The sequence below is a fragment of the Camarhynchus parvulus genome, chromosome 9, assembly GCF_901933205.1.
Source record: "Camarhynchus parvulus chromosome 9, STF_HiC, whole genome shotgun sequence".
In the NCBI taxonomy this organism is placed as follows: Eukaryota; Metazoa; Chordata; class Aves; order Passeriformes; family Thraupidae; genus Camarhynchus; species Camarhynchus parvulus.
In genome coordinates this window covers 15,362,577-15,388,239 of record NC_044579.1, presented here as the reverse complement: position 1 = coordinate 15,388,239, position 25,663 = coordinate 15,362,577, and the positions used below count along the sequence as shown (strand labels likewise).

Genomic DNA, 25,663 nt, shown 5'->3' with positions numbered 1-25,663 from the left:
TGGCTGATGCAAGTGGGGTTTGACTTTGTATAGGAGTCTGTTCTACAGATAAAAAGTTGTATCATAGGTTCTGTTAAATTTGGTTCCTTCCAAAATCTTAATATTAATGAGATGCAATCAACTGAGGTTCAGTAAATATAAAATTAATTACCACACGTACAAATTTAAAAACCCCAGCCCCTTGATTAAATTTTTTTGTATCCAACACATTTCAGCATAGCAGGTTTTCATGATACACCTTCTCCTGAAGTATCTTGATTTACCTAAAAATCAAGCCTCATAATGATTATTTTTTTCTAGCCCTCAAAATTAACTCAGACAAAACTCTGGAAAACAAATTATGAAGAACATCTCAACAGCTTTTTGCATCCAAGCTAGGTGCATGATGTTTCAACACCCAACTCATGTTTTGGTGTAGCAGCTGTAGTAGTGAAATTTAACAGGAAGGTCATTGCCATGTTTATTTCAGTGAACGCTACTTCTGGTTATCAGAAATTATGATCTTGAGCCCCTTTTTCAGTGAAAACAATGGCTTTCTAGCTGAGGCTGAAGATGCCTATTTTCTTTCTATCTGTTTGGTTTATAGGGTTTTTTTCTCCCAGATGTCTTTACTGCTGGAGAGGGAAGGAATGGCCTTTAGAGACAATTCAGCACACCCAGGCTATCACTAGCTGCCTCTGTGTCACAGCGCAGGAGAGGACACACTGTCCCGTAATATCAGATAAGCTTTCTGTTAGACACTTGGTTAAGAGATGTGTGCATGATAAAAAGGGAGAGAGAAACAAACAAACCACACAAACCAGCCTGTGGAAATGGGAGCAGGGTGGCCTATCTGGGCCCACGTGGGCTTCCTGGTGAGAAAACCTGAATTATAGGATCCATTTAATAGATAGCTACAAGATAAGGCAACTCAAGACACACAAAACATGGAAATAGTGCAGTTGGGGATCCATGGTTAGTATAGGCATGTACCAAAGTGTTTAAAACAGCACAAAATATTTTTAATTTCTTAGCCAAACTTCAGGTACAGTGATTCAAACTGTAACTGTCTTCTCTCCTGGCCACATGCCCACAAGCCAAGGGAAAACACTTATGTGTAGGCAGAGATGTTATGTGTAGGAGGGTCTAGTACTTGACTCTTCCTATATCTTTTGGATAAAAAAATTAAACGAAAACATACATTATTTTTGAAGGAGCTTGACTTGCAAGGGGATAAACTCTGTACCAAGAATTGATTTACACAATATGGAGGTGCCAGCAGATAGCATCATTAGGTGCCAAGGGCAGAGAAGCATTGCAAATCTATTAGGAGCCTCAGACCTGTGGGAGCTGTCTGCTCCCCACATGCACTGACTGATCAAGCCATCTGATCAGAGTGTGCCAGTGGAAATGGGTTCAGGTAAGTGGTCCAGTTGGCAGTGAAATTGTCAATTACAGTGTCAAGATTAAACCAGTAGTTCAATATCCTTGCAGCATCACTGGTCAGGCACAAAGCCAATGATAACTCTACAAACATTCAAAGCAGGCAAATAGGAAACTGAGAATGACAAATTTAATGTGGCAGGTAAATCAGAGATGTAGAGTGGTCAGAGTATAAAGTGACTTCAGTTGTTCACTCACATACTAATTGTATCTCGTATATGAATAAGAGTTTTTAAACAGCTATGTTTAGGGAATGCAAACCAAAATGCTCACATAAAAGTTTGTCATGCATATCTGAAAAATAATAATGTTTTGGTTATATACCCTACTACAGTGATTTCTTTATTTTCAAATGTACATTTAATATAGCTGTTTCAAAGAGATGATTGTGTGTTCTTGTGAGCATCTGAATGTCTCATGTTGTTACGACTAGGAATAAATGGTCAAAATGTCTTTCAGAGATGATGCAAATCTCAGATATCTGAGATATCTGCAAATCTCAAAGACTTGCTCACTCTATAGCATTCCTCAAATTGGTACAAGAGTAGGCAAAAATGTTTCATGACTATGAAAGTGGGTAGTGCTGTATTACTGCTAATTACAATTAATGGTTGATACACATGCACCTTGTTTTGCACATCCATATGAAGAACATCAAAATGATGGCAAAGAGAAGGCAATGTAGTAGGACTAGCACACTTAATGAAGGAATATAGAATCATAGAATGGTTTGGATTAGAAGGGACCTTAAAGATCATCCAATTTCAATCCCCCTGATATGGGCAGGGACACCTTCCACTAGACCAGGTTGCTTACGGACCCATCCAACCCCAACCAACCTGGCCTTGAAACAGATATGGAAAACAGAACTGCTTAAGTGAAATGCTTAATAAATTTCAGAATTATAGACAATAAATATGAAATCACAAGTTAGTTATTTTGGCTATTTAAAAAAATATAAACAATGGTGAGATGAACACACTTCTACTTCAGCGAAGTTGTGTTTTCTAAAACCAAGTGGCTTTAACTACTTATATTTTCCAGTTCTATTGTAGACTTACTAGAAATCTTGTTATTTGTCAGGAGTTTTTGCTGCCTCCTGACTCATGGTTTGACCCAATTGTGCATTATGTACATGTAGAAGAGCTCCTGTCTTTTCCTCACTGGGTGCATCTGAGAAGTCACCGACCGCAGAACACTTGCGTTATTACCCAGCACCATCAGCTTCGCCGTCTTGATGGGACGATGTGGAGCTCAGCCTAAAGGTCTTCAGCTCCCATGGGCCATGGAAAGAAAGATTAAAGTAATCTCTGAGTTCTTCTCAGAAGCGGTAAGATAAATATATCTCATTGGGGTTTTTGTACTGAGGATTTTTTTGTTGTCAGGTCAACTCATAAACTTGGCAAGGTTAAGAGGAAAGTCATAAAAAGTGGACAGGAAGGAAAAATTTGTTTCAGCTAAGTGAAAATGTAACTGAAGCAAGTATGGATGTATTGAATTCCTTGACTGCATGGGATATGCCAGCAGTTTGTCAGAGATGGAAAACGGAAGAGTAAGGAAGAGAACTACTGTTCCTTTCTGCTACTTGTTATTATCTCACTGTAAGTGAACATCACAAGCAATTATTCATGTGAACAGAAATTTGTGGGTGACACATTTTCTTGGCAAATTGCAACCAGTGATTTTTTTTTTTTAATTTTAGATTTTTAAATTAATGAAAACAGCTATGCAAAGAGGAAAAACAATCCTTGGGAAAGAGAACACTGTTCTACAATGCACTGTCACTTCTTTCTCCTAGAACAACTCTTACCTAGCAAAGGGCAAACTCCCAGAACATAAAGCCCCTTATATAAGTAATAGTTTTAACATTTTTCACAGCTGTGGTGTCATGATTAGCATTGAAAATAACAGAGCAGAAGTGAGAAGGGGCTTTAGCAATACACTGAGTCTTTTCGGGTAAGAGGAAGCAGAATAGGCCAGAACAAAACAACCCTGGGGAAAAAAAAAAGTAAATCCGTTTAATTCACCAAGCAGAAACAAGGAACTATCAGAGAACTGTTCTTATGCATTCTGCAGACCTGAAAATTATGAGAAAGGACAGCACACAAAAACTCCCCTTAGTAAAAATTCACTTCACCCACTACTGGCATAACAAAAATAGGAAGTGGCTTTCTACATCTTTCCCTCTACTCAGACTACTCTTGGGCTGGCCTTTCTGACAGAGTTCAGCATACCACAGGCTGACCTACTTCAGAACAAGTGGGTCATGATGCATCTTTAAACCAGGAAGCCTAAACCCCACTCTTCTCTGCAAACAAGTGTGTTTGAGTCAGAAACACTTCTTTTATTTCATCCTTAGGATGGTACATTGGCTCAAGAGAGGATTTTGCAGAACCGGTGTTGGCAGAAAGAACCCAAGGTTCTGCAAAGGAAGTTCTTCATTGTAACTGCACTGATTTTGCTTCACATTGTCTGACAGAGTTCCCTTCAGCACTGTAGATAAATCTATACTGAAGCAGTTCAAAGCCTCTTGAATACAGACCAATGGGTTTTATACGATCTCAACTTTCTGCCTCTCCTGGAAGCTGCTGACATAAGCAAAAATGCATAGGGAGCAACTGCTATATCCATTATCTTTCCAGGCTGATATCATCAATAATTTTGATCTCTGTATATAAAAGATGTATGTCTCAGCATTTAATTTTTATTTCCAGTGTAGATATTTTTGAACTCCCTACATGGTGCATTCTTTGAAGTCAGCCTCTCATGACTCACACTCTTTAGACACTGAAAAAATAGAAGGGCAACAATTTTGCCCCAGCAATCTGAAAATATTCCTTCTAAAAGTATGCACTAGTTGCTTCTTTCCACGAATTTGAAGAAAAGTTGCATTTCTCCTTAACAGTCAAAGTTTAATGGTATGGACAGGAGCTCAGTCTGCTGTATCATCAGAATCCCTCTTATCTAGTCTCCAAGGAAAAATGAAATAGCAAGTTCCTTCCATTCACTCCCTCCCCACAGTTTTCTTCTTTTTGCCTAAAGCCTCCTCAGATAATCCTCCTGGTGCTACAGCTCTGATTCTGTTTTGTCAGAAGGACACACTGTGGTTATTGCACATTTATTTTGCACCCAGGCCTCTCCTGGGTAGCACTGTGGGAAAAGCTTTGTGTCAGCACAGAGTTAGCTCCTTGTCCCCTCTCAGGTGGTCAGCAGTGTTTTCTAGTGACTGTACAGAAGTGGAGCAAACAAGGCCATCACATCAGTGCCTCTCTGGGTCAGCCTGGAAAGCAGGCACAGGGCTCAGAGCGATTGACTTCTGCCATGACTCCACTGCAGAAGCAAGGAAAGAGGTGACAGCTAGGCCTGATTTATCATCTTGTGTCATTTTTGCATCCTAATAACAGGTAAGGACAAACTGAGGTGTCTGTGTTCAGATGAAGATTTGGAGCAAGAAAGTGAGGGGAAAATGTACTGATCAACAGGTACTGACGTCATGGAGCTCTGCAGTCCTTCCACTTCCCTCCCTGTTTTGACTGTTTTGTTTAAATATGACTAAAACAATTAAATGCAGTACTTCCAGTTGGTGTTAAGTAATACCGAAGGTAGCAGAAAGGCTGCATGAATCTGTGTTTATGATGAACAAATAATGTTTTAATGCAAGTAGCAGTGTCCCTGCCACAGTTGTTTGTTCATATCATTTAAGTTAGAAGAAAAGTATTTTTATTCTGAATTTATAATCTGGGTGAATAAATATTATGCTAAACAAATACAAAAGTTGTTAAGAAATTGGAGACCCCAAAGATTTGGGGTTGTTCAAAAAGTTATTTTTGAATAGGGTTGGTCCAAGTAAGTCAATTTAGTCGGAAAGCTGTTCAGATTGTTTTCAACAAAAATATTTCTTATCTGCCTCAAGACTTTCCATATACAAACAAGACAAAATACTTAAATAAACAAATGGGAATGAAAAACTTAGAGACCGCTTTGTCCCCGAGCCGTGTCCTGAAGTAAATCTGGAATTGGCCATTGTATTTTATTTCCTGGCTTTCAAAAAACCAAAGGACTGTCTTCAAAGTGAAGCTGTAGGGAGCCATATGGGTGTTTTTGGAAAAGTCACGTATTGTTAAACACTGAGTGGGACTGTCTTGTATTGATCCATTGTCAACAACGTGGGCTACAAGATCAGCCAAATGAGAATGTGTTTACTGCTTCCCCCTATTGATGCTCTACAGCCATTTCAGCATAAGCTTGACTCAAATTTTTCATGCTATTAATGGATTATCTTCTCATGACTCCATGTTGGTTATCTCTTTTCAATGACATTTTATCTTCTCTTTTTGATGAAATGCACACGCAAAGAAAGGCAGTGGAACTGATGCAGGGTGTGGAGCCAAGCCTGTGGGGAGCAGCTGAGGGAGCAGGGGTGCTCAGATGGGGAGGAGACAGGGGCGACACGATCACTTCCCAGCTCCCTGAAGGGAGACTGTAGCGAGCGGGGTGGGTCTCTTCTCCCGAGGATGAGAGGAAATGGCCTCAAGTTGTGCCAGGGCATGGTTTAAATTGGCTGCTAAGAACTGCTCAGGGAATTGGTGGAATTATCATTCCTGGTGGTGTTCTACAGGCGTGTGGCCCTTGGGGACGTGGTTCAGTGGTGAACATGGTGGTGCTGGGTTAATGGTTGGTCTCTATTGCAAGGCCTTCTCCAGCCTTAATGATTCTGTGATTCTAAACTGTATTTTCATAGTTGTGCTTCAGTCCTCACTATCTCTTAAAAAAAAAAAAACTAAACTGATTAGTTTTTTTTTTTAAATTATTTTTTCCCCTCTTTCCTTAGTAAGTAACTATTCACTTGCCGAAAAAGCTTTCACACACTTGCTACGCCGTTACTAGTGGCTCTTTGGCACTCCGAATTTTTATATGTATTTTTTAGCGCATTCCTTTCTAGATCCGCTCCTTTCCTCCCAGTGGCGCAGCCCCGAAGCCCTCGCAGCTCCCTGCGGATGATGCAGTGCCCAGGGCCCGGTGCCAGCACCGGGGCGCCTGCACTGACCGGGCTGCACCGCTACAGCGCTGCTCCCGGCGCCCCGCCATGGCGGACCCGGCCCCTCAGCCCCGCGCATGCGCCCTGGGCCGTTGCCATGGCTGCGGGCGGACGCGCGGGCCGGGCCGGCGGTGGCGGCGATGGCGCTGAGGCGGCTCCTGCTGCGCTACTTCCCGCCGGGTGCGGAGCGGAGCGGGGCCGCGGGGCTGCCGGTGCTGCCGGCGGCTGTGCCGGGGGGCGGGGGCCTGCGGGTATGGGGCGTGCGGCGGGGTGTGCGGGCCGCCCGTCGTGGCGGGGCCCTCAGCCCGCAGGGGCTGGGCACGGCCGGGCGGGGCCGTGGCGCACCCGCAGCCGGCCGGAGCGGAGCGGAGATGTCGCCGCTTGTCCCGGTGCCTGCCTGGCAGGCTGCAGCGGGGAGAGCTCAGCACCCATCGGGGGTGTAATTAGTGACTTGCTGCGAAGTCGAGGCAGTCTTACTCGCATCACAGTAAGGAGTTTAAAAAGTCAACAGTGACTGTAGATGGCACGAAAAAAAAAAAGTATTTGTGTTTTTAAATGGCTGTTTAGCAAAAAAGTTGCCACTCTCTACAGCTGCCTGAAAGGAGGTTGGAGCCAGGTGAGGGCCGTTCTCTTCTGCCAGGCAGCCAGTGAGAAGATGAGAGGACATAGTCTTTAGCTGTGCCAAGGGAGGTTTAAATTGGATATTAGGAATAAATTCTTCACAGAAACAGTGATCAGACGTTGGAAAGAGCTGCCCAGGGAGGTGCTGGAGTCACCATCACTGAGGTGTTTAAGGACTGGCACTCAGTGCCAGGTTTGGTTGACAAGGTGGTGTTCAGTCATGGGTTGGTCTTAATGATCTCAGAGGCCTTTTCCAGCCTAGCTGATACTAATTCCTATTTTTTTTCCTTCATTTATAAATTTTCTGAGTGGAGCCATGCTTTGAAAAGCAGTGCTGCCAGACTGGCATGGTGTATCCTGTACTCGGGTGACTCAGTGAAATTTCAGAAGTGAAACAAGCTGGAGATGGCCAGCTTGGGAAGTGTGTTGGAAAAAAGGATCTTCTTTTCAAATTCCTTTCAAATTCAAAAACTTGCCCACTATCTGCCAATGGTTTGTGGCACAGGCTTTGTCTCCAGCTTGACAGAAATATCCACAAGCAATAATCTTAAATTACATGGATGGTTTACTTATTGCAGTGCCAACCCATAAAGAAATGGAAGAAGCTTGTGACAGTGTAGTCACAGAAGTGTGACTTTTCCTATGAACTTCGTGAAATGCAGAATGACACAGAAGTTCATCTAAATTGTCTTTTCACACAGAAATTCAAGGAGCAGCTGTGCCCTTTATTAGCTATTTCAAAACAGGAAGCCATGTGGTTAAACATTTTAATACTCCAGTTCAGTGGATGTTGCAGAGGTGCCAGAGCAAACCTGGGAATGTAAAGTGTTTTAATGATTTTTGATACATTACTGCACTCAAGCCTTTGCAAACACTAGAATAAATATGAATAATAAGTTTTGTAAAACCTTTTCCAGACTTTTTGGAACACCAAAGTACAACAAGTATCTTTGGGACAGCTTCTTTGAAATTAATGCCGATGAAGTGATACAAAAAGTTGTAGGAAAAAAGAGCTTGTTCATTTCTAGAATAGAAAATAGCTCAGAAATAATATTGTTTAATATCTTTTTTCACATAAGCATATCAGAGTTGTTCATCACCATGCTTACTGTCAGCAATAACAGCTAACCTCCTTCCAGCTCCAAGAGCTGGAATTGGGTCTCCTGCAGTCAGTGGAGCTGTGAAAGTGGAAGTGCTGCTGTCTACAGTGCATGTTATAAAACTCCAGAAGTCTAATTATGACCTGTTTATCACTTGTTTTTAAAGGAATTATTTTGGAATACATAGAAGGTGGTGAGTCAAAGACCAGATCAATAGATTTGCTTGATCTTAGGCCTGAGTAAGTATGATGTTCCTTCAGATAACAGCACTCTCTGTGTTTTTATAGCATGTTCATGTACAGTTCTATTTGACTGTGTTACACATAACTGAGATCAGCTATTAGGTAGAGCCTATGTGCTCTGATAGGAAGGGCTTCAGAAAAATAACAAAGTGCCACCATTAAAGAAAGTTACCCAAATCCATGGAGTTTATTAGGCAGAAAGACATGAAGTAATATGATTGTCTTAATACCAGCATTGATATGGAAGAGGCCTTGCATGTAAGCCTGTAAGTAGACGGTATAAGTTGGATATGCAGGATGAAAAATCCCAATTTAAAAATTACTAAGTTTTGTCTACTTAGGACTGTCCAGTATGGTGCTGTGGGTATAACCTATCAAGTCTCTTTGTGAAAGAAATAAGTTGTCTGGTGTTACTGGACAGGAGTATAAACACTGAGAGGATATTCTTTTATGATGTAGTGGCTCCCATTTAGAAGGCTGATGCAGAAAATCCCCTTAGAGTTGAATAATTCCTTTACTAGCAGAAGTGCTTGGCTTTCTTGCTAAGCTGATTTTAAGAGTGTATTGTGATTTGACTGCTAGGTATTGTCAACCCTTAGTTTCTCACGGAAAGCCAGAAATCAGTGGTTATCTGATGGAATGGAAGGAGGATCCAGTTCCACAGAGCAGCTGTGGCCCCCTCACGGGGGGCTCCAGGGACATCAGTACAATGCACCACGTGGTGGTTACTGTCAAAACTAAGAGTTGTAGAAACAGCCATGGATTTCTAAAGCCACAGACAGAGATAAATTTAAGACTTTGCATACATGATTTATCTTGTTAGTACTTCATGGGCAATTTGTTTGGAATTTATGAAATTCCAGTATAATTCAGATATTTAAACTGACAGTTTGGGACACACATCTCCCATGCCTGATCCTCCATGGAAATCATTTGAAAAGATAAATTTCTTGCCAAGCTACAGTTTTTAAAAGTTGAATTTTACTGTCCAACTTCAGTAAGAGAAGTAAGGAAATGTAAAAGCCAAGAAAGATTTATTCTTATTTCTTTAGGCCTTTACAGAATGAGATAAATGCATAACATTTAATTGCTTTCTTCAGTTTCTCAGCAAGTAACTAATATTCTTGGATTTAAATTCATAATTGTTTCCAGAGGATGGAATGTGGTGGGTTTGGGGTATGTATTGAGTTTGTTTTTGTTCTTTTCTCATAATTAGCACAGATGTTACAGCCTTAGTAGAAGAAATCCAAAAAAGAGAACCTCTCATCACAGCTTCCTGCTTGGAACATGTCATACATCTAGTGCAAAGATTGCAGGAGAAGCTAGGGGAAAACCAGAATCACAAATTCTCTCTTTTTAAGGTCAGAGGCATCTTTAAAATAATTTTAGGCATTTGTGGGGGTTTAAGTTGTGATACTGTGAGTTTTTACTGTTGTTTTTACTGCTGTGTATTGTGCTGTATGACTGATTCTTTGGCACTTTTCAGTCCTCTCTGCACTTTCAGAGCAACTGAGTCTGGCCTGGTTTTTTTTCTGTCAGGAATTCCCCTAATAAAGCTGAGAGGTATAACTGTTCATAGATATTGTTTAGCCAGGCTTAATCCCTAGGGTGTGTTTTAGATGGATAAAAATCAATCTTTTATTTGTTGAGTAAGAGTTTGTGGGCCAGCAACACCCATAGTTACATTTAAACAAAACCTGTAAATCGACCCCACATAAATTAGCTGTTGGGAAAGGACCAAAATATATTCATACATGTGTCTACTTGTTCTTCATTTTGTGAAGATTGTGGGATTTATGCTATTATTTTAATGGGGTTTTATGTTACATGCAGTTGGCATTACAAATCCTGGTTTTCATTGCTTTCTGTCATTACTATTATCTTTAAATATTGATAAATTGATTTTCAGCTTACAGACCACACTTGAAATATTTTTTCAAACAAATAGGAATTTTAAGAACAATGATTACAGAGACCTTTCAGAGCTTCAAATCCAGGACTGAGTGTGTCAGAAGAGAATGGATTTAATTGTGGAAATGAAACATTCTACATGCTACAGTCTGACATAGTTAATCGTCGTAGCTTTATTGTGTCAGCAGATGGCAATGTGTAGCTGTTAAACAGTGTTGGTCAGTGCTATGGCGTTTATTGTTACCTTAAATTAGACGAGAAAAAGTTGTTTTGTGTTGGTTTGTTCAGCTATAAAACCCCTTACATGTTCCGAGGTATAACTTTGGTTCTTTTGGCCAACAATACTCATCTGGGTGAATTCTGCAAAGAAATATGTATTTAACCTTGGAAACAGAGCTATGTAGCAAGGCATCTTGAATTTAAAAAGTTTCTCTTCCAAGTTATCCTCTCAGCTGAGATAATGCCTTGCTTTTCAAAAGCTTTAGAAATTGTTTGTTCATCACAGAGACTGACAAATCTTCAAATGCTCGTTCAAACTTGAGTGTAAATAACGTATTTGTTCATTGTTGGGTGTAGTGCTGTGTCTGAGCTTCTGTATTTGTCAATAAGAGAAGCAGGCAAATCCAATCAGCGCTGGATTATTTCCTTCACTCAAGAGTGGTTAGAAGTGTGTGAAAATAACTTTTTTGATGTTCAGTTTCATTTAAGGCTTCTAAATGAAATATGAGTACCAGGTCCTTCTGAGATACTAATAAAATATAAGAGATGGGTGGGAGTGAGATTTGTTTTTCTTTTTCCTGAAAAAATGTTCCATGTGTGCATTGTTTGGAAATGAATGGTTTTTATTCCTGTTGCACTGGAGTATAATCTGAAACAAGTGTATAAGCTCATCTTTTTGTTATTTCCAGTGATTGTGGTGATGGTGGTGTGTTAGGCACCCTGCAGAGAAATGAAGTTTCATAGCAATTTCTCAGGTTTTAAACTATTCCATGGCATTGGATGCTATAGTAATTTGCAGATTTTTATCTTAGATACAGCTGTAGCAGATTTTGCAGAACTGAGGTATATTTTGTCTAATATTGCCTTAGGGTTTGATTATTGTATCATTTGCACAGGCAATTCTTGCTGGCTCAGAGTTCTGTGGATGAAGTAACTGCAGCACTGGGCATTGGAAGAACAGAATTAGTCTCATAATCTGAAATTACATAAAAACCCATCTCATTTTCCTCCCTTTTTTCATAATTTCAAAATACCTTTGTTGTTCAGAGCTGCCTGCATGTAGTCCTAAAATGTTCTGGGTGAGTTTTCCATAAATTTCCATAATTATTGATTCTCATATGCAGACAGATATTGTGGCTCTTTTTAAAAAACAGATTTTTGTCATTTCCACATCTTGATTGCCCATTCCCACTTCTGTAGCTGAAAGTACAACTTGTGTTGCTTTCTCTAGAGAGCATAAATTGCTGTTTCTGTAACATAATATGCATTTTCTGTTTCTCTGTCCCTCTCATTTCTTCACTTATCAACTGTTATTTCCATTTTGATGAATCCCTACTCTTCTGAGTAGAAGGTCTAGGAGCCTTTCTCATTTTCCTTTTGGAGACAGGCAGCTTGGGAAACTTGAGATAAGGAAAAAAAGTTGAAGCTCTGGTAATATGTTAGTGATTAAATCTCACTGTTCATAAAAAGTTTCTTCTTCATTTTTACACTACAGAAAAGACCTAGTGAACCACTGGGGTATTTCAATGTCCCTTTACTTCACTGCCAGCAATTGGGTGATTTCCCAGTTTATGATTTTATTATTGTTTAGACTTGAGGAGAGGGCAGCTGCTGATAGGTGAAAATTATTCAAGTGCAAACCATGTTTTACAGCAGCCAGTTTATTGAAACTCCAACCAGATTATATTTTTTTGGTTCTTTTTAAAGTATCATGGCATGGTGACTTCCATTGCAGTATCTGAAACTATTTTCACCTCTGCTTAATAAACCTTAGTATGTGTTACTATGGCTATGAACTCATTCACATGAATGATCCTGTGTGTCTGATTAAAGCACTGTTAGAAAACAACCTCCATAACCTACACAATCTGTGCAGACATTAAAGTTGAAATTCTCTCTTGGAATTTTGTCTTGCTGAGTATCTTTGTTATGGTTTTGCATGCCTTGTCATGACCTCATAGGGCAGTCCTGTAACTTATATTTCTTATAAGCTGTAGCTTATATTTCTTTTTTTCTTCCTGTTTTGTACAACAAAGTCACGTGCCAGCTGGAAGCATCCCACACCCTAAAGTCTCAAATTTAACTGGATTTCTTGGTTCACTGGCTAAGGCTTAATATTAGTTGGGATTTCTTTCATCAGTGATCTTACAGTCACCATGGTCTCCTCTTTTGTTTTGCCCCTTCAGCTCTGGTCTAGGGTTGTTTTGCTGGTCTTGGAGAAGGTGAAGAAAATGCAAACATGGGAAAAAACCAATTCATTGAAATTAAGTATAAAATTGAAATCAATACTATATAACATCTTCAGTGATAACCTGATGATTAATATGGGATTTCTTCTCCTGTAACAGGAGGAGGAGAAAAAAATTAATCTGTTGAATATTTTGAGCAATTTTGTTTATTTTTTTTAGCATCAAATGTTTTTCCTTTCACTGTCCCTGCTTCTATTTCAGGTGCTTAGAACACACGTATTGCCTCTGACCAATGTCGCATTTAACAAATCTGGTTCCCGGTAAGTTGTTTTCAAAGTCAAAAGTACCTAATCGATTAATTGAAGTTTTTTACTTGTAAATTAAATGGTAAGGAAACTTCAGTGCTCTTATCTTGCTGCAGAAAGAATTTAGCTCTGCTGCTTATAAGCAGCTTCAGGCATAATTGGGGATTATATTTCAGGCCTCTGTGGAAAACCCATGGGAGATGCAAAAAAATAGCAGGCGAGATTCAATTTATGTAATTTTTTTCTTCCACAGTCATAGTCTGTTGACAATTACCATATTACAGAAAGAAGCACCTTTATGGCTATTAACTAAATATTACTAAAAGTTAAATGAGTCTTTCACATAAACTCATTTGGGAGTTTCACTGTAGTGAAAGTGTAACTTTCATGTTAATTGATTTCACTGTGGACATATGTCTTATCATTTTCTCCTTCATGTCTTAAAAGCAGCAGCATGCTTTCTAGTTAAAATACATTAAATATTAGAAAAAATGTGGTTTTATGACTAAGATGTTAAAAAAAGGAAGAAAAGGAACGTCTGTGGTCATAAATCTGTATTTTTGAGTACAGATTTAGGGTCTGAGACAATGCTAACTAAAATCTGTGGAAATAAATAATTTGGCAGTGCATTGAGACCAGTAAGATATTTGCTGTATTCAGAAATTACTTTCTCTTTGCTTTAGCTTTATCACTGGAAGCTATGATAGAACCTGCAAACTGTGGGATACAGCATCAGGAGAAGAGCTGCATTCACTGGAGGGACACAGAAACGTTGTCTATGCAATAGCTTTCAATAACCCCTATGGGTAAATAAATTTCCTCTGAGATTCTTCATAATTGCTAGTACTGTTATTTTACAAATATTCTAACAAAGAATAGACTATTTTAAATTGAAAGAGTTCAACTTATGAGTTTGTAGAGTTCATCCATAGCTAATCACTCTAGGATGACACTGTCATTATTTGTACAAGAGATTCATTCAAACATGCTTTCTGCTATCATTTTTTAAAATTAAATTTAGAAATTCTAACCAAAAATTTAATTAGGCGTTCAGTCTTGAAAAAAAAAAGACTTAGTTGAATGTATTGAAACACAGTTTATTTCAGTAATATCTACATGACCAGATTGATTAACATTCAGAACACATTCTCTTCTGCCTCCATGTAGTTGTATGTGATGTGACATATAAGTACTTATGACAATCTCTGTTGCTTCAGTTAAGGAGAAAGAAGTGGATTTCTCCATTTGCCATACAAATTCAATATTATATAGGACATGATTTAGAAATGTCACAGCTTTTTGAGTAATTTTTGTAAAATCCACAAGGTGCTGCTGTGTGAACATCAGATATTAATTTTTGCACCTTTTTTTTTCAGTAATTTTTTGCCCTAGGTTGGAATTGCCACCTGTTAGGTGACGGGAATTACATGTTAGCTACTGAAGTTTCATTGTGATTTGCTTCCTGAGGAAGCTGTCATGTGTGAGAAAACCATTTTTTTCTGTAAAGTAAGATAAATTAATTCCTATTTTTCATTGAATCACATTACTGTTGGACATCTGTTTATCAGTTGAACAATACACAATTACCATCAGGAAATAAATGTTAAAAGATTTGTTCTTACACTATTTGAAACTTCATCTCTTTCTTCTATATGAAAAGGAAAACTTAGACCCTGCTGTGTCAGTGTCCTATATTCTGATATTGTTCTTTACTTTATAAAACCATTTAATGAAGTTCATTTATATGGCTTGGTGAAACTAATGACAAAAATCTGTGCAAAGATCAACAACTAGAGTATAACATAACAGTGGAGAAGGAACATACAGTGAGACAAAACCTGATAAGAACTTTGAACTACTTTTGTATTAAAAATTTGATAAAACCCCCTTTTTTTCTGCTAATCTTTAGGTTTTGGTACAGTGCCCCTTGGTACATTTTCTGGAGACTTCACTTTAGTCTTGCTCTCACTGCAGATGGTCACAACACTTCCACTGACTTCAGTGGGAGTAGAGTTCAACTTCTGAAATTTGGGTGAACTGCATTTATAATTGTTGGTAAACAGATGTTATCTGATGAAATGATATAACTTCTTAGTAAATCTGTAAGTACAGCACAACATCATCCCTAAAGTAGGTCAGTCATCAGTTATGAACAGTCCTGTGCTAATAGATAGGCACAGTAGCTCTCTTAGAATCTCCCTGTGTCTGCTAATTTTTTGCCTTGCTGTAACTTGTGTTTGTGAAATCCTGCTGCAGGATCTTGTAGTGTGGCAGCAAGCACCAAAGTGCATGGGAGCTTCCAGGGCTGGGTGTTGTTTCTCTGGATTCTGCTGTCTCTGGAGTCAGAGGGTTTTTCTACGTAAAAATTATAGGATATTTTTTCCTATTTAGTGACAAGATTGCCACTGGATCTTTTGATAAAACCTGCAAAGTGTGGAGTACAGAAACAGGAAAATGTTATCATACCTTCAGAGGACATAGTGCAGAAATAGTGAGTAGTGATGGATGTTTATTATTCCTTTGTGTTTCCTCACACTATCATTGATGACTGTGAGTTCTGACTCCCTGTGAGCCCTGACTGGAAGGCACAGTTATTGTGGCACATCTGTTCATACATCCAGGTCTTGTTAACATTTCTGCACTGCAAGGGAGGATAGTCTGACAGTTCTTGATATAGAATAAACCCCCATACACAGTTTGAAATTATATTGTTGTTTTTACTTTGTTCTGATTTCCCTTGTTTGCTAAATGTTAAAACATGGAAAAGTACCATAGCAACTGGAATTTTCAGTTTATTGTACATACTTTTTGTTTGACTGCATATCACATGGTTTTTCTTGCTATCTTGCATTGCCTCTCACATTTGCAGAACTAAATATACAAGAACATCATTGCTTGTGTTGTTGTCTTTCACACAGAGATCTGTACTTCGTGTACAGAACCAATTGGAGCTGTAGGGGAACGAATTTCTGAAATTTAAAGTGTGTTAACTGGGAATATGTGGGATGCTGAAATGTCAAAGATCTATGAAATTAAAACAGTTTAAGCTTAAAAATGCTTGGTTTCCTCTCCCATGCACTAGGACCCCTACCAGCAGCGTCAAGTGCCTTGATGCACAAATTTCAGTCTGAAAGATCAGGGCAAAACCACTAAAACTCTGAATTTCAATGATGAATGGGTTTTTTGTTTGTTTTGTTGTTTTAATAGCTATACAATCACTATTCAATGAAATATTGCTGAAAATTGTTTCTGAAAAAACAATTTGAATTTAATTGTAGATGGAGAGGCTTTAACTAGAAAGAGGTGAGAAAATGGTGGTTTACTATATTGGAATTTGAGGTTTGTTTCAGTGTGTTTTTGATTCTCTGGATGCTCTGAGTTACCCCTTACAATGGAGAGCATGTTTGCTTATTGAGAAAGGCTGCAGTAGTTTTACTTCCATAGATCATTCAGGTAAATGTTTAAAGGTCTCTCCATTTTTTTCTGACTTCTTTGGGGTTAGATTAGACCTGAAGTGTTCTGAATTATGCTGACAAGTAATTAGAAGGAGATAATTGCCAGCAGGAAATGATGTGTTTCTCTGAATCAGACCTGTTTCTGAAGGGCCATTATTGCATCTGATACATTGCTGGCAAGGGCATGCCCATAGTTACTCAGAATGAAAAAACTGAGCTGCTGCTTTCCTTTTTTCATGGCACCTGCTATTCTTTATTTGCAGAGCAATCACACTGAATAATTACACAAACTGGGAGGGTGAATTCATGGTTTTTTAATGTGAGAAATTAATTAAAGTAGTTGTTGAGCTTTTATTCTTGCTTTTTCTTAAATATGATGATGCCAATGGCAATGCCCTTGGCAAATGACATTGATAATGACACCTGATAGGGTAAGAGTGCACAGAGTGTGTTGGTGTGTCCATAGAACTGTTTGCATGATCTTTGCCCCAGTCTCATCAAGTAACAGAGAAAACCTACCAAGTGATAGTGCTAGGGAGCACTGTCAGACTGGACAGTAATTGGAGGACTTCAAAGAGAATTTTGAAATAAAGAAAACAAAGCATGTGCTTGGAAGGAGTCCACTTGGTTTGAGTACTTATCCAGAATTATGTGGTGAGGGTTTGTTGCTGTTCTAGTGGGCTGTTGGAAGAATTCTGCAAGTTTTCTGTATGTCATAAAATATTATCAGACTTTTGTCTTATTTAAAAATATTAATCCTGACCCTTGTTTAGTTTATTTAGAAAATATTTATAAATTGACTCCTTTAAACGTTTTCTATCCAATGTTTCTCGCTACAGGTATGTTTGTCATTTAATCCTCAGAGCACACTGTTGGCAACTGGAAGCATGGATACCACTGCCAAATTATGGGATCTAGAGAAAGGAGAAGAAGTAGCCACTTTAAATGTATGTTTGCATTCCTTATGTTTTCAGAGGTGTTCCTTGCTTAGTTTTCCAACTGAGATAAATAACAGTGTAACCATTCCAACTGTTTCAAACCTTGCAGTTTCTTTTACCAGGTGATCCCATAGTGACTAAGGCTCCAAAACAAAATAAGAAAACTTGAAGGGAATGAGAAAGCTGTGGTGTTTTATGAGTCCTATTTATCAAAAGACAGATTTTCTCATTGCTGCTGTAGATTAGAATCCCTTCTGTTACTTGTTAAAACCTGCTGCTCTGCAGTCAGTTGTGAGCTCCTCTGTATGGAGAGGTAAACATGGGCAGAAGACAGCCATCCAAGTACCTCTAGATTGTCACCTCTCTGCTCTGCATGGCTTGCTGGCATTCCCCAGAGTCAGATTGGCCTCTGCTGCTTCAGTGCATTTCTCTCACATAAATCCTTAGCCATGTATAGTGAATAAACTTCCTGCTTAAGTGGTGTGCCTGAGTTTTTGCAGTTGCTGGGATAGTGACTATTCCTCAGTCAGATAGATCTTTCTGTCAAAATTGTAGTCTACTGGACAAGACAGTAAATAAAATAGTGGTGAGTTATGGAAGGATTATGCTGCTGAAAAAAGACTACATATTAAACTATATTAATGGAAAAGTAATAATTTGTATTCTCATACTTCTTTTTAAAAATTCTCTCAGGGGCACTCAGCAGAAATTATTGCTCTGTCTTTCAATACCACTGGAGACAGGATCATCACTGGCTCCTTTGACCATACAGTAGCAGTTTGGGATGTTGGCACTGGCAGGTACTAAAGCACTAATAAAGATAATTTTACTTTGCACAATTTCAGGACAAATTAAATAGAAAATGTTGAGCTACATCTTACAGAGCTTGTATTTCATTTAGAGTATATGTTCTTTGGTCTTGTAATTTGTTACTTCTCTTTGTTCTTTTGAAAAGGAATGCTGCTCATGAAATGCTTTTGTATGTATTCTTTGTTTCAAATTTCTATCTTATCTTTCTGTGTATCTGATAACAGCTTCTGTGAGATGTTCTCCACATTGCTATTTTTTCTGTTTATTGATCAGATTTTTATGTCAAAGCTTGAAGGCCGCGCTGCCTTTTTGAAAATTGGAAGTTTAGGTTTTCAGCTTTTAAATTAAAGTTTTTTTCTAGGTATTACTAGGTATTTTGGGCATTTGGTATTACAGTAACAGCAGTCTTGATGACCAAATAATGTGTTTATAAAATTAAGTTTCCCTCTGTTATCTGCTTGTTGATTTTTTGTTTTACTGTAAAAAATCTATGCAATTACAACAGTGTAGACATCACAGTGTACGAAAGTAAAAGGAGTAATTCTGTAAAATGCTAAGAATGTAATCAAGTTTCTGTTATTATAAACAGATAGCAAATTCAAATGCTCAGGAAATTTTCTTTACTGTTCATTTAGCACATATATTAATTTAGCTACTCTTATATATCTTGTGCAATGAATAAAAACATTTTAGTCACTTAAACTAATTTAGTTGCTTTTCTAGTCATTAGCTTATCTGTTATTTACAGTCTGCTTCTATTAATGATGTAGTGATACTAGCATTGTGATAATAACCCAATTTGCTGATCCTTTAATAGATGTATATCTCAATTAATCTTTTTTAGGCTTTGTTGCCTTGTAGGCCATTAAATAGGAAGCAGTATTGGCTAATTGTAACCTCTCTACTCAGATAAAGCTGAAGAATTTAATGGGACTTATATTGCTAGTCTTGTGCAGCAAGAAGATGAGGATTAATGAGGATTAGAAATCATATTTCAGTTGGGCTGTCATTTGCCTGTTATTTGGGAACATGCTCGCATTAAGTACCTGATTAACTTCCATTTGATCTTCAGTGGATTTTATAAAAGGTTTAGATTATATGGAGTTTTAAAGATGTACTGTTTTTACAGTTCATTGAAGTAGGATAATGGGAGAGTAATGTGGAAAAACTTGCTGTACTTGCTTAGCATGTAGATGAATACAAGGAATCTGTTGCTGGTACTGAAAATCATCACATTTCACTGGAAATACATTCACTAAAATATTTTTGAAAGAGAAGGGAGGAAATTTCCGTTTTATTCTTTACTGCCTCTTTTTGCCAAAAATAGAAAATGGAATTGATGTAGTACTAAAATCCTAAATGAGCTGCACCACTCCATTTAATTGCTTTAATGGTGAAGACTTGACACCTTAACTATACTATTTTCTAAACTTATCATTTATATGTGTATATAAAAATACACACTATAAATGTAAATGATCATTTAAAAATCTTTTTTGGTAGGTTGCTACATACTTTAATAGGTCACCGAGGAGAGATTAGCAGTGCCCAGTTCAACTGGGACTGTTCTCTCATTGTCACTGGATCAATGGACAAAACGTGCATGGTAAGCTGGTTGAGTGGTAGTGAATACAGCTACTTGACATATAAAATGTATCTTTTTTAAATTGAGGAGCATCATTTTAAAGTAGTACATATAATGAATTAGAGAATTTACAACTAAATGTAAAACCTATAATCTTACTAATTTCAGTGAAGTCTAGTTAAGTCTTGTTTAATCAATGCACTGAACTAAAAAATGTGTAGAACTTCATTATACTAACTAAAGAATGACTCATTATTGATTTGTATTCAGCTTTTGTGTTATTGCATGTCAAACATCAGAAAGGGCCTCTACAAGTTGCTTTATCAATCATCTAGATATCTATAAAGTAAATTAGTAAATTCCAAAGCAGCAATGCAGTGTCCCTGTTTCTGTGTGCAGCTGTGGGATGCAGTGACAGGGACACACATAGCGACGCTGGCAGGGCACAGCAAGGAGGTGCTGGACGTGTGCTTTGATTATGCTGGGCAGCGCATTGCAACAGCCTCTGCTGATGGTGAGTGAGGGGAACTGCTGGGGAGCTGCAGCCCCAAACACCTCTGTCCTTCATCAGGGAGGGGAACTGCTGGGGAACTGCAGCACCAAACACCTCTGTCCTTTCCCTTTGGCTCTGCTTTGAATGTAGTGATTTATTAAAAATATGGATATTGATCTAGTACCGATATCCAGCTGTGACGGACAAAGACTCTCTAACAGTTTAAAGTTAGAAAGTGTGTGTTTATTGTGGGATAGCTGCCAAATACACACCGCAATTTACAGGTAATTACAGAGTCCTTTTATCTATACAAGTATTGAATACCCAAAATACAAATGCATATTCATAACTTTGGTACATCCCATTCCCCGCTCCGTATGGTAATTAATTCAAAAGTTATATAAGCATGCGTACTTTGTTCCTTGAAATTGGTTGGTGGTCCCTTTCATGGGGAGGGGTCCCAAAATGAGGAAGTAAATGAAGTCTTCCTTGTTCTGACCTTTCTACCTTTTCAATGCAAATACAACAAATGAACTCTTGGTAGAACTCCCATGCCTGTTTTCAATTGGTTTCAGAACAGAGGAGGCCTACAATTGTCTTATGTTCCTAAAAGCTATTTATCAGTTTCTATATTCTTCATTATAAACCCAGCTAACTAAACATTAATGTTGACAAACAATCAATTATTAGTTAACTACTAACTCTTAACTTCATCAAGGCCTACCCATTTATTTTGATTAACTCCAATAAAGCTTATCTCTAACTAAAACCTCCTCTCCTCTAAAATCCCTAAATTCTTTAAAGTTTATGTCTCATTAGCTTGATGAAGAGGAGGGCGTGATTCAAAACTGTTGATCGAGCAATGTTTGTTGCATTACAGAAACATTGGGCGTTAAACTTTAAAAGTTTTCTCCAGTGACAAAGTTCTTATTTTCATACTTCAATCAGCTTAACATGTCTTTCCCCTTTAACTTCAAACTTGGAAGGAAATATTTCACTTGTGGTTGGAAATATATTTTAAATGTGTACATAAATAGCTTTGGAAGGGGTTGATTTGGTGGCTCAGATTTAGGCTTAAATGGAAAATATAGTTGGAATTTTACTGGTGGATTTACTAGCAGGTGTTTCTAATGCACAGCAAAAGAATACACAATAAAGAAGTAGTGAAAGAAGCAATTTTGTTTTGTTATTGGCATGCAGAAGCTTTGCATGTTTATTATTTGTCTAGGAATCATAATAAATAGTTTTCTGTATTCACCTGCTCAGTTATTTATATTATACTGCATAGTGACAATACTGTATTAGTTTTAGATACACAATTCCAGAAACAGGCTACCAGACTGGATGAGGAGGACTATTTGGATCTATTTTCCTGTACTTGCTATATTAAGACAAAAGCCAATGTAAAAAGTTTCCTGATATTTAATAAATATCTTATTAAATATAATTAATAGATTATTAAATAATGAAATATAATGAAAGCTTTATAAATATATTGTACATGCATTCTGAAATAACAGGCTTCAGTAAGCTGTGTTCTATGTGGACCTTTGTATTTGTATGTTAGGAATTTTCCAGGAGAATCCATTTCTGGTCAGGAAAGGAAGTCAGTCTTTTCCACCCAGATTACAGATTCTTTTCAACATACTTTGCCCCTGGAGGAAACTCTGTGGAGTTTGCCTTCTATTTCTTCCAAAATTAAACCTGAGGATGAGTTCCTTTCCTTCTGACCTTATTCAAATGTTCTTACTGAAATGGGTGCTTAAGCATAACAGTCACATATGGCTCCTACTGCAACAGGGTCAGCCAGAGTCTATAATGCAGGAACAAAACAGTGCATTGCAAAGCTAGAAGGGCACGAAGATGAAATTTCAAAGGTAAGTTGTGTGTGGTTTGCACCTTTTTAAATTTGTGTGACATCCAATCCAGCAGTTATTCCATGATGCAGGAATACTGTTAATCATTATATCACCACATTCTTTAAGATTGATAAGTCTGGCTAAGAAGTTGTCTTTTCTAAAAGACCATTCATTTTAGCTAAAAGTTATCAGACGATGATTGTTTGCCAATTCCCCACTTCTGAGCTAAGACAATACTGGGTGTACTACTCCTTAAGCAATTTTGAATTGTATGATAAACTGGTATTGTCTGGTTAATGCTCAAAAAATGTACCTGATTATCTGGAAATCCATGCAGTTATGGCAGTGAATGTTTAACAAATATGGAGACTTACTATAAAATAATTTTTTTTCAGTGCAGATTCTGATACTACAGAGATGTATGTTATTTAATGTAGAACTCTATAAAATATGTATAAATTCTACATTGGAATAATGATAACATCTAAATAAAGTTGCTATTTGGAAGTTATGATCCTGTAGTAAGGTCATGGTATATAAGGCCTTTGTAAATACACAAAGTTTTCAGCCACAGAACTTTGCCAACATGACTCTAGTTAAATACTACCCTTGACTTTAGCTAAAAAACTGAATGCAAGAGTTGCTGCTTTCTATTTTCATCTTCCAATCACTTTGATATGCTTCTTTCTCTAGGCAAACTGACTTGCTGTAACTTGAGTAATATAACTCATTTCTGTATTTTTGAAGGTGTGTTTCAACCCTAAAGGCAATTGCATACTAACAGCCAGCTCTGATAAAACAGCTCGGCTCTGGGATGCTGCTACTGGGCACTGCCTTCAGGTATTAGAGGGTCATGCTGATGAGATCTTCTCCTGTGCTTTTAACTACAAAGGTGATACAATCATTACAGGTAACTAATATATTCTATTTTTCTTTCTTTTTTGGGGTTTTTTTTTGTTTTTTTTTGTGTTTTGTTTGTTTGTTTTTTGTTTTTGTTTTAGAGATAGCTGAAATCTTGCTACAGCAAAACAAAAAACAGTCTGATAACTTGTCTGGGGCCAAATGCAGTACCAGCAGTGACTTACAATATAGTCAAGAGAATCTAGAACTTCACTTTAGAACTGAGATTTGAGAATATGGCCATGAACAAATTTGTGCAAAGGCATGGGCAAGCCCTCCCATCTCTCCAGTGAGCACATACCAGCACCAGAACAGTGACTAAGCCATTTTCTCACAATGTGTTGCTATGAGGGAGGTGGGGATGAACAAAAGGCAAAGGAGCAAGCTTTTGGTGTATTTGGTACGGAACTCGGATCAGGTGTCCCTTCATTTCAGTCATGGGATGCAGGATGATCTCAGCTGAAAGTATTGCCCTAGATTCTGCTGCCTGTTGCTAGTTGTTGAGAAAAAAATATTTATGTGTCTCCTGGGTACATTGTTTATGTAGGTATTAACAAAAAAGGATAGACTGCACCTAAATGATCCTTCACAATGTGTGTTCATTACTAGGGAGCAAGGATAACTCCTGTAGAATCTGGCACTGACTGAAGAAAAGGATCCAGTTTGATGTATGCCTGCCTACTTTGTGAGTTTCAGAGTCAATAAACTCAGCCTTTCAGATCTATTTTATTTTATTCTCTTCGTTCACCTTCTGTTGAAGTAGAACAGTTATCTAGATTTGATAGGTTTGACTTAGATATGGCATCACAGAACTGCAGAGGTTGGAAGGGACCACTGGAGGTCATCCAGCACAACAGCCTGCCTTGCTCAGAACCCTGGCATCCAAGCAGGCTGCCCAGGACTGATGTGGGTTTGAATATCTCCAAGGATGAAGACTCCACAGTTTCTCTACACAACCTGCTTAGTATTGATTACTTGCATAGTAAAGAAGAAAAGTAGGGTTTTTTCCCTCTTATGTTTTCCTTATATTTCAATTAGTGCATGTTACCTCTTCACTGAGTAGCACTGAGAAGAATCTGGTCTGTTATTTCAGTCACCAGAGAGAAATCATGATTAGTGAGAATGAATGCATAGGATAGCTCAGTTTTTTTATGTGTGATTTTTAACTTGTAACCTTTTTAATAAAAAAACCCAGAGCATTATAGTAATCTCTGTTGTGGAAGGAGTGTTGGTATGCACTTGCTTTGAGGACTTTTGTGTTACTTTTTTGTGTGTGTATAATAAAATATTGAATTAAAATGCCAGTTATGCTTTTTGTAATACAATGCCTCATTCATATTCCTGGTAAAAGCCAGCAGCCATTTATGAACTGCCTTGCTATTAACTGTTGCAGGCATGCTGCAGTTAAACTCCCCTCTCATACCTGCCCACATCCTTCCAGTCAATCTATTCCTTTTGGCTCAGTCCTCATTCTCCTATTTTGAACAGATGTAAAATAAAATTAATATCAGAAGTGACTTAAACTTGGAATCCTGGCCCAGTGATTAAGTCCAGCATGAAGAAACTCTGCTTGCCAAAGATTGGAAGCCAAGGAAACGGACATAAATGGAGAAGTGGATGAGAAACACCTGCAAGTCATTTACTAGCCTGCAATGAGCTTTTAGCCAGGCTTTTCTCTCCCAGAAATTGCCAATAGGTTTCACCTGTGCAGAGCTTGCTCCACTTCTTGAGAGCACCTGGAAGGGCAGTTGCTCCTTGCAGGCATAGTGAAGGAGCAGAACTGGCTGGTCTCCTCCAGCAGACTCAAAAGAAAGATGAAGAGGCCAAGAGGGAGAAAGGAAGAGTACAGAGAATGAACTTGGAGGTATTTTGTTTATATTCTGTATCTCTGGGTGATGGTGGACTTCTAAATGTTGTTAAATTTAGTAGGAAGTTACTAAAGCTGATGTGTTGGAACTACCTCTGAGTGCTTGCCAGCACCCTTGTATGTAAATGAAGACACAAAAGTGCCTGTCATCACTTGGCAGATTTCCTGGTTATTTCAAGTAGTGCTGTGCTGTGGGAGAAGTGAGCAGAGAGCTGCAGATAATTTAAAATGAAACTTTCACCAGTAGGCAAAGTGGTTGACACAAATGTCTCTGTAATGTTCGTGGTGCTCCCTAGGTTTTTGTGCAAAACCTTTGGATGTCAAAAATGTATCTCAGTAAGTTGGAATGGAAAGAGCCATGAAGGGAAGTGCTGTTCTGTGTTGGTTTAGAATTGCTCAGTGTCCTTAGATTGATGGGCACCTGTGTCCTGGGAGAATTCCAGCTGACAAAATTGGAGGAAAATTACTGTGGTGAGATGTATGCAATGACTGCTACATAGTTAAAAACTGAAATTTTACTTGCTTTGAACTATCACAAAGTAGAAAATATTATTTGGACTGTGATTGGAAACTAAATTCTCCCCCCACCCCCTCTTAATCTTTTAGTTTGGTTTTCTTCCTGTTGTGTCTTCCTTCATGATTTTTTTCCTTGTACTATGCTAGTGAATCAGATGTCTGTAATAGCTTTGACTTCTAGCTCTTGTCCCAT

The 25,663-nt window shown here is 38.2% G+C and overlaps 1 protein-coding gene across 2 annotated transcripts; it reads left to right on the top strand.

Moving 5' to 3' along the window:
* Nucleotides 1–6,559: 6,559 nt before the first annotated feature.
* On the top strand, nucleotides 6,560–24,384 carry DAW1 (dynein assembly factor with WD repeats 1). 2 transcript variants are annotated; one of them, XM_030954497.1, is made up of 13 exons: nucleotides 6,560–6,640; nucleotides 8,348–8,420; nucleotides 9,640–9,784; nucleotides 13,004–13,062; nucleotides 13,731–13,853; nucleotides 15,439–15,538; nucleotides 17,366–17,449; nucleotides 18,134–18,240; nucleotides 19,754–19,856; nucleotides 20,235–20,349; nucleotides 22,129–22,205; nucleotides 22,935–23,097; nucleotides 23,697–24,384. In XM_030954497.1, the coding sequence occupies exons 1-13, from the start codon at nucleotides 6,601–6,603 to the stop codon at nucleotides 23,729–23,731; spliced, it is 1,224 nt and encodes a 407-aa protein (XP_030810357.1). In that variant the 5' UTR covers nucleotides 6,560–6,600; the 3' UTR covers nucleotides 23,732–24,384. The 2 variants fall into 2 exon arrangements, with proteins under 2 accessions (XP_030810357.1, XP_030810356.1); XM_030954496.1 differs by having other exon boundaries at nucleotides 17,342–17,449.
* The last annotated feature ends 1,279 nt before the right edge of the window (nucleotides 24,385–25,663 follow it).

Excerpts from the sequence above, each read along its gene's own strand:
- DAW1 (XM_030954496.1), top strand. The coding sequence starts at position 6,601 with ATGGCGCTGAGGCGGCTCCTGCTGCGCTACTTCCCGCCGG. Across the intron at positions 6,641-8,347 it reads GCTGCGCTACTTCCCGCCGG|GAATTATTTTGGAATACATA; the intron begins GTGCGGAGCGGA and ends TTGTTTTTAAAG. Across the intron at positions 13,063-13,730 it reads TTTAACAAATCTGGTTCCCG|CTTTATCACTGGAAGCTATG; the intron begins GTAAGTTGTTTT and ends TCTTTGCTTTAG.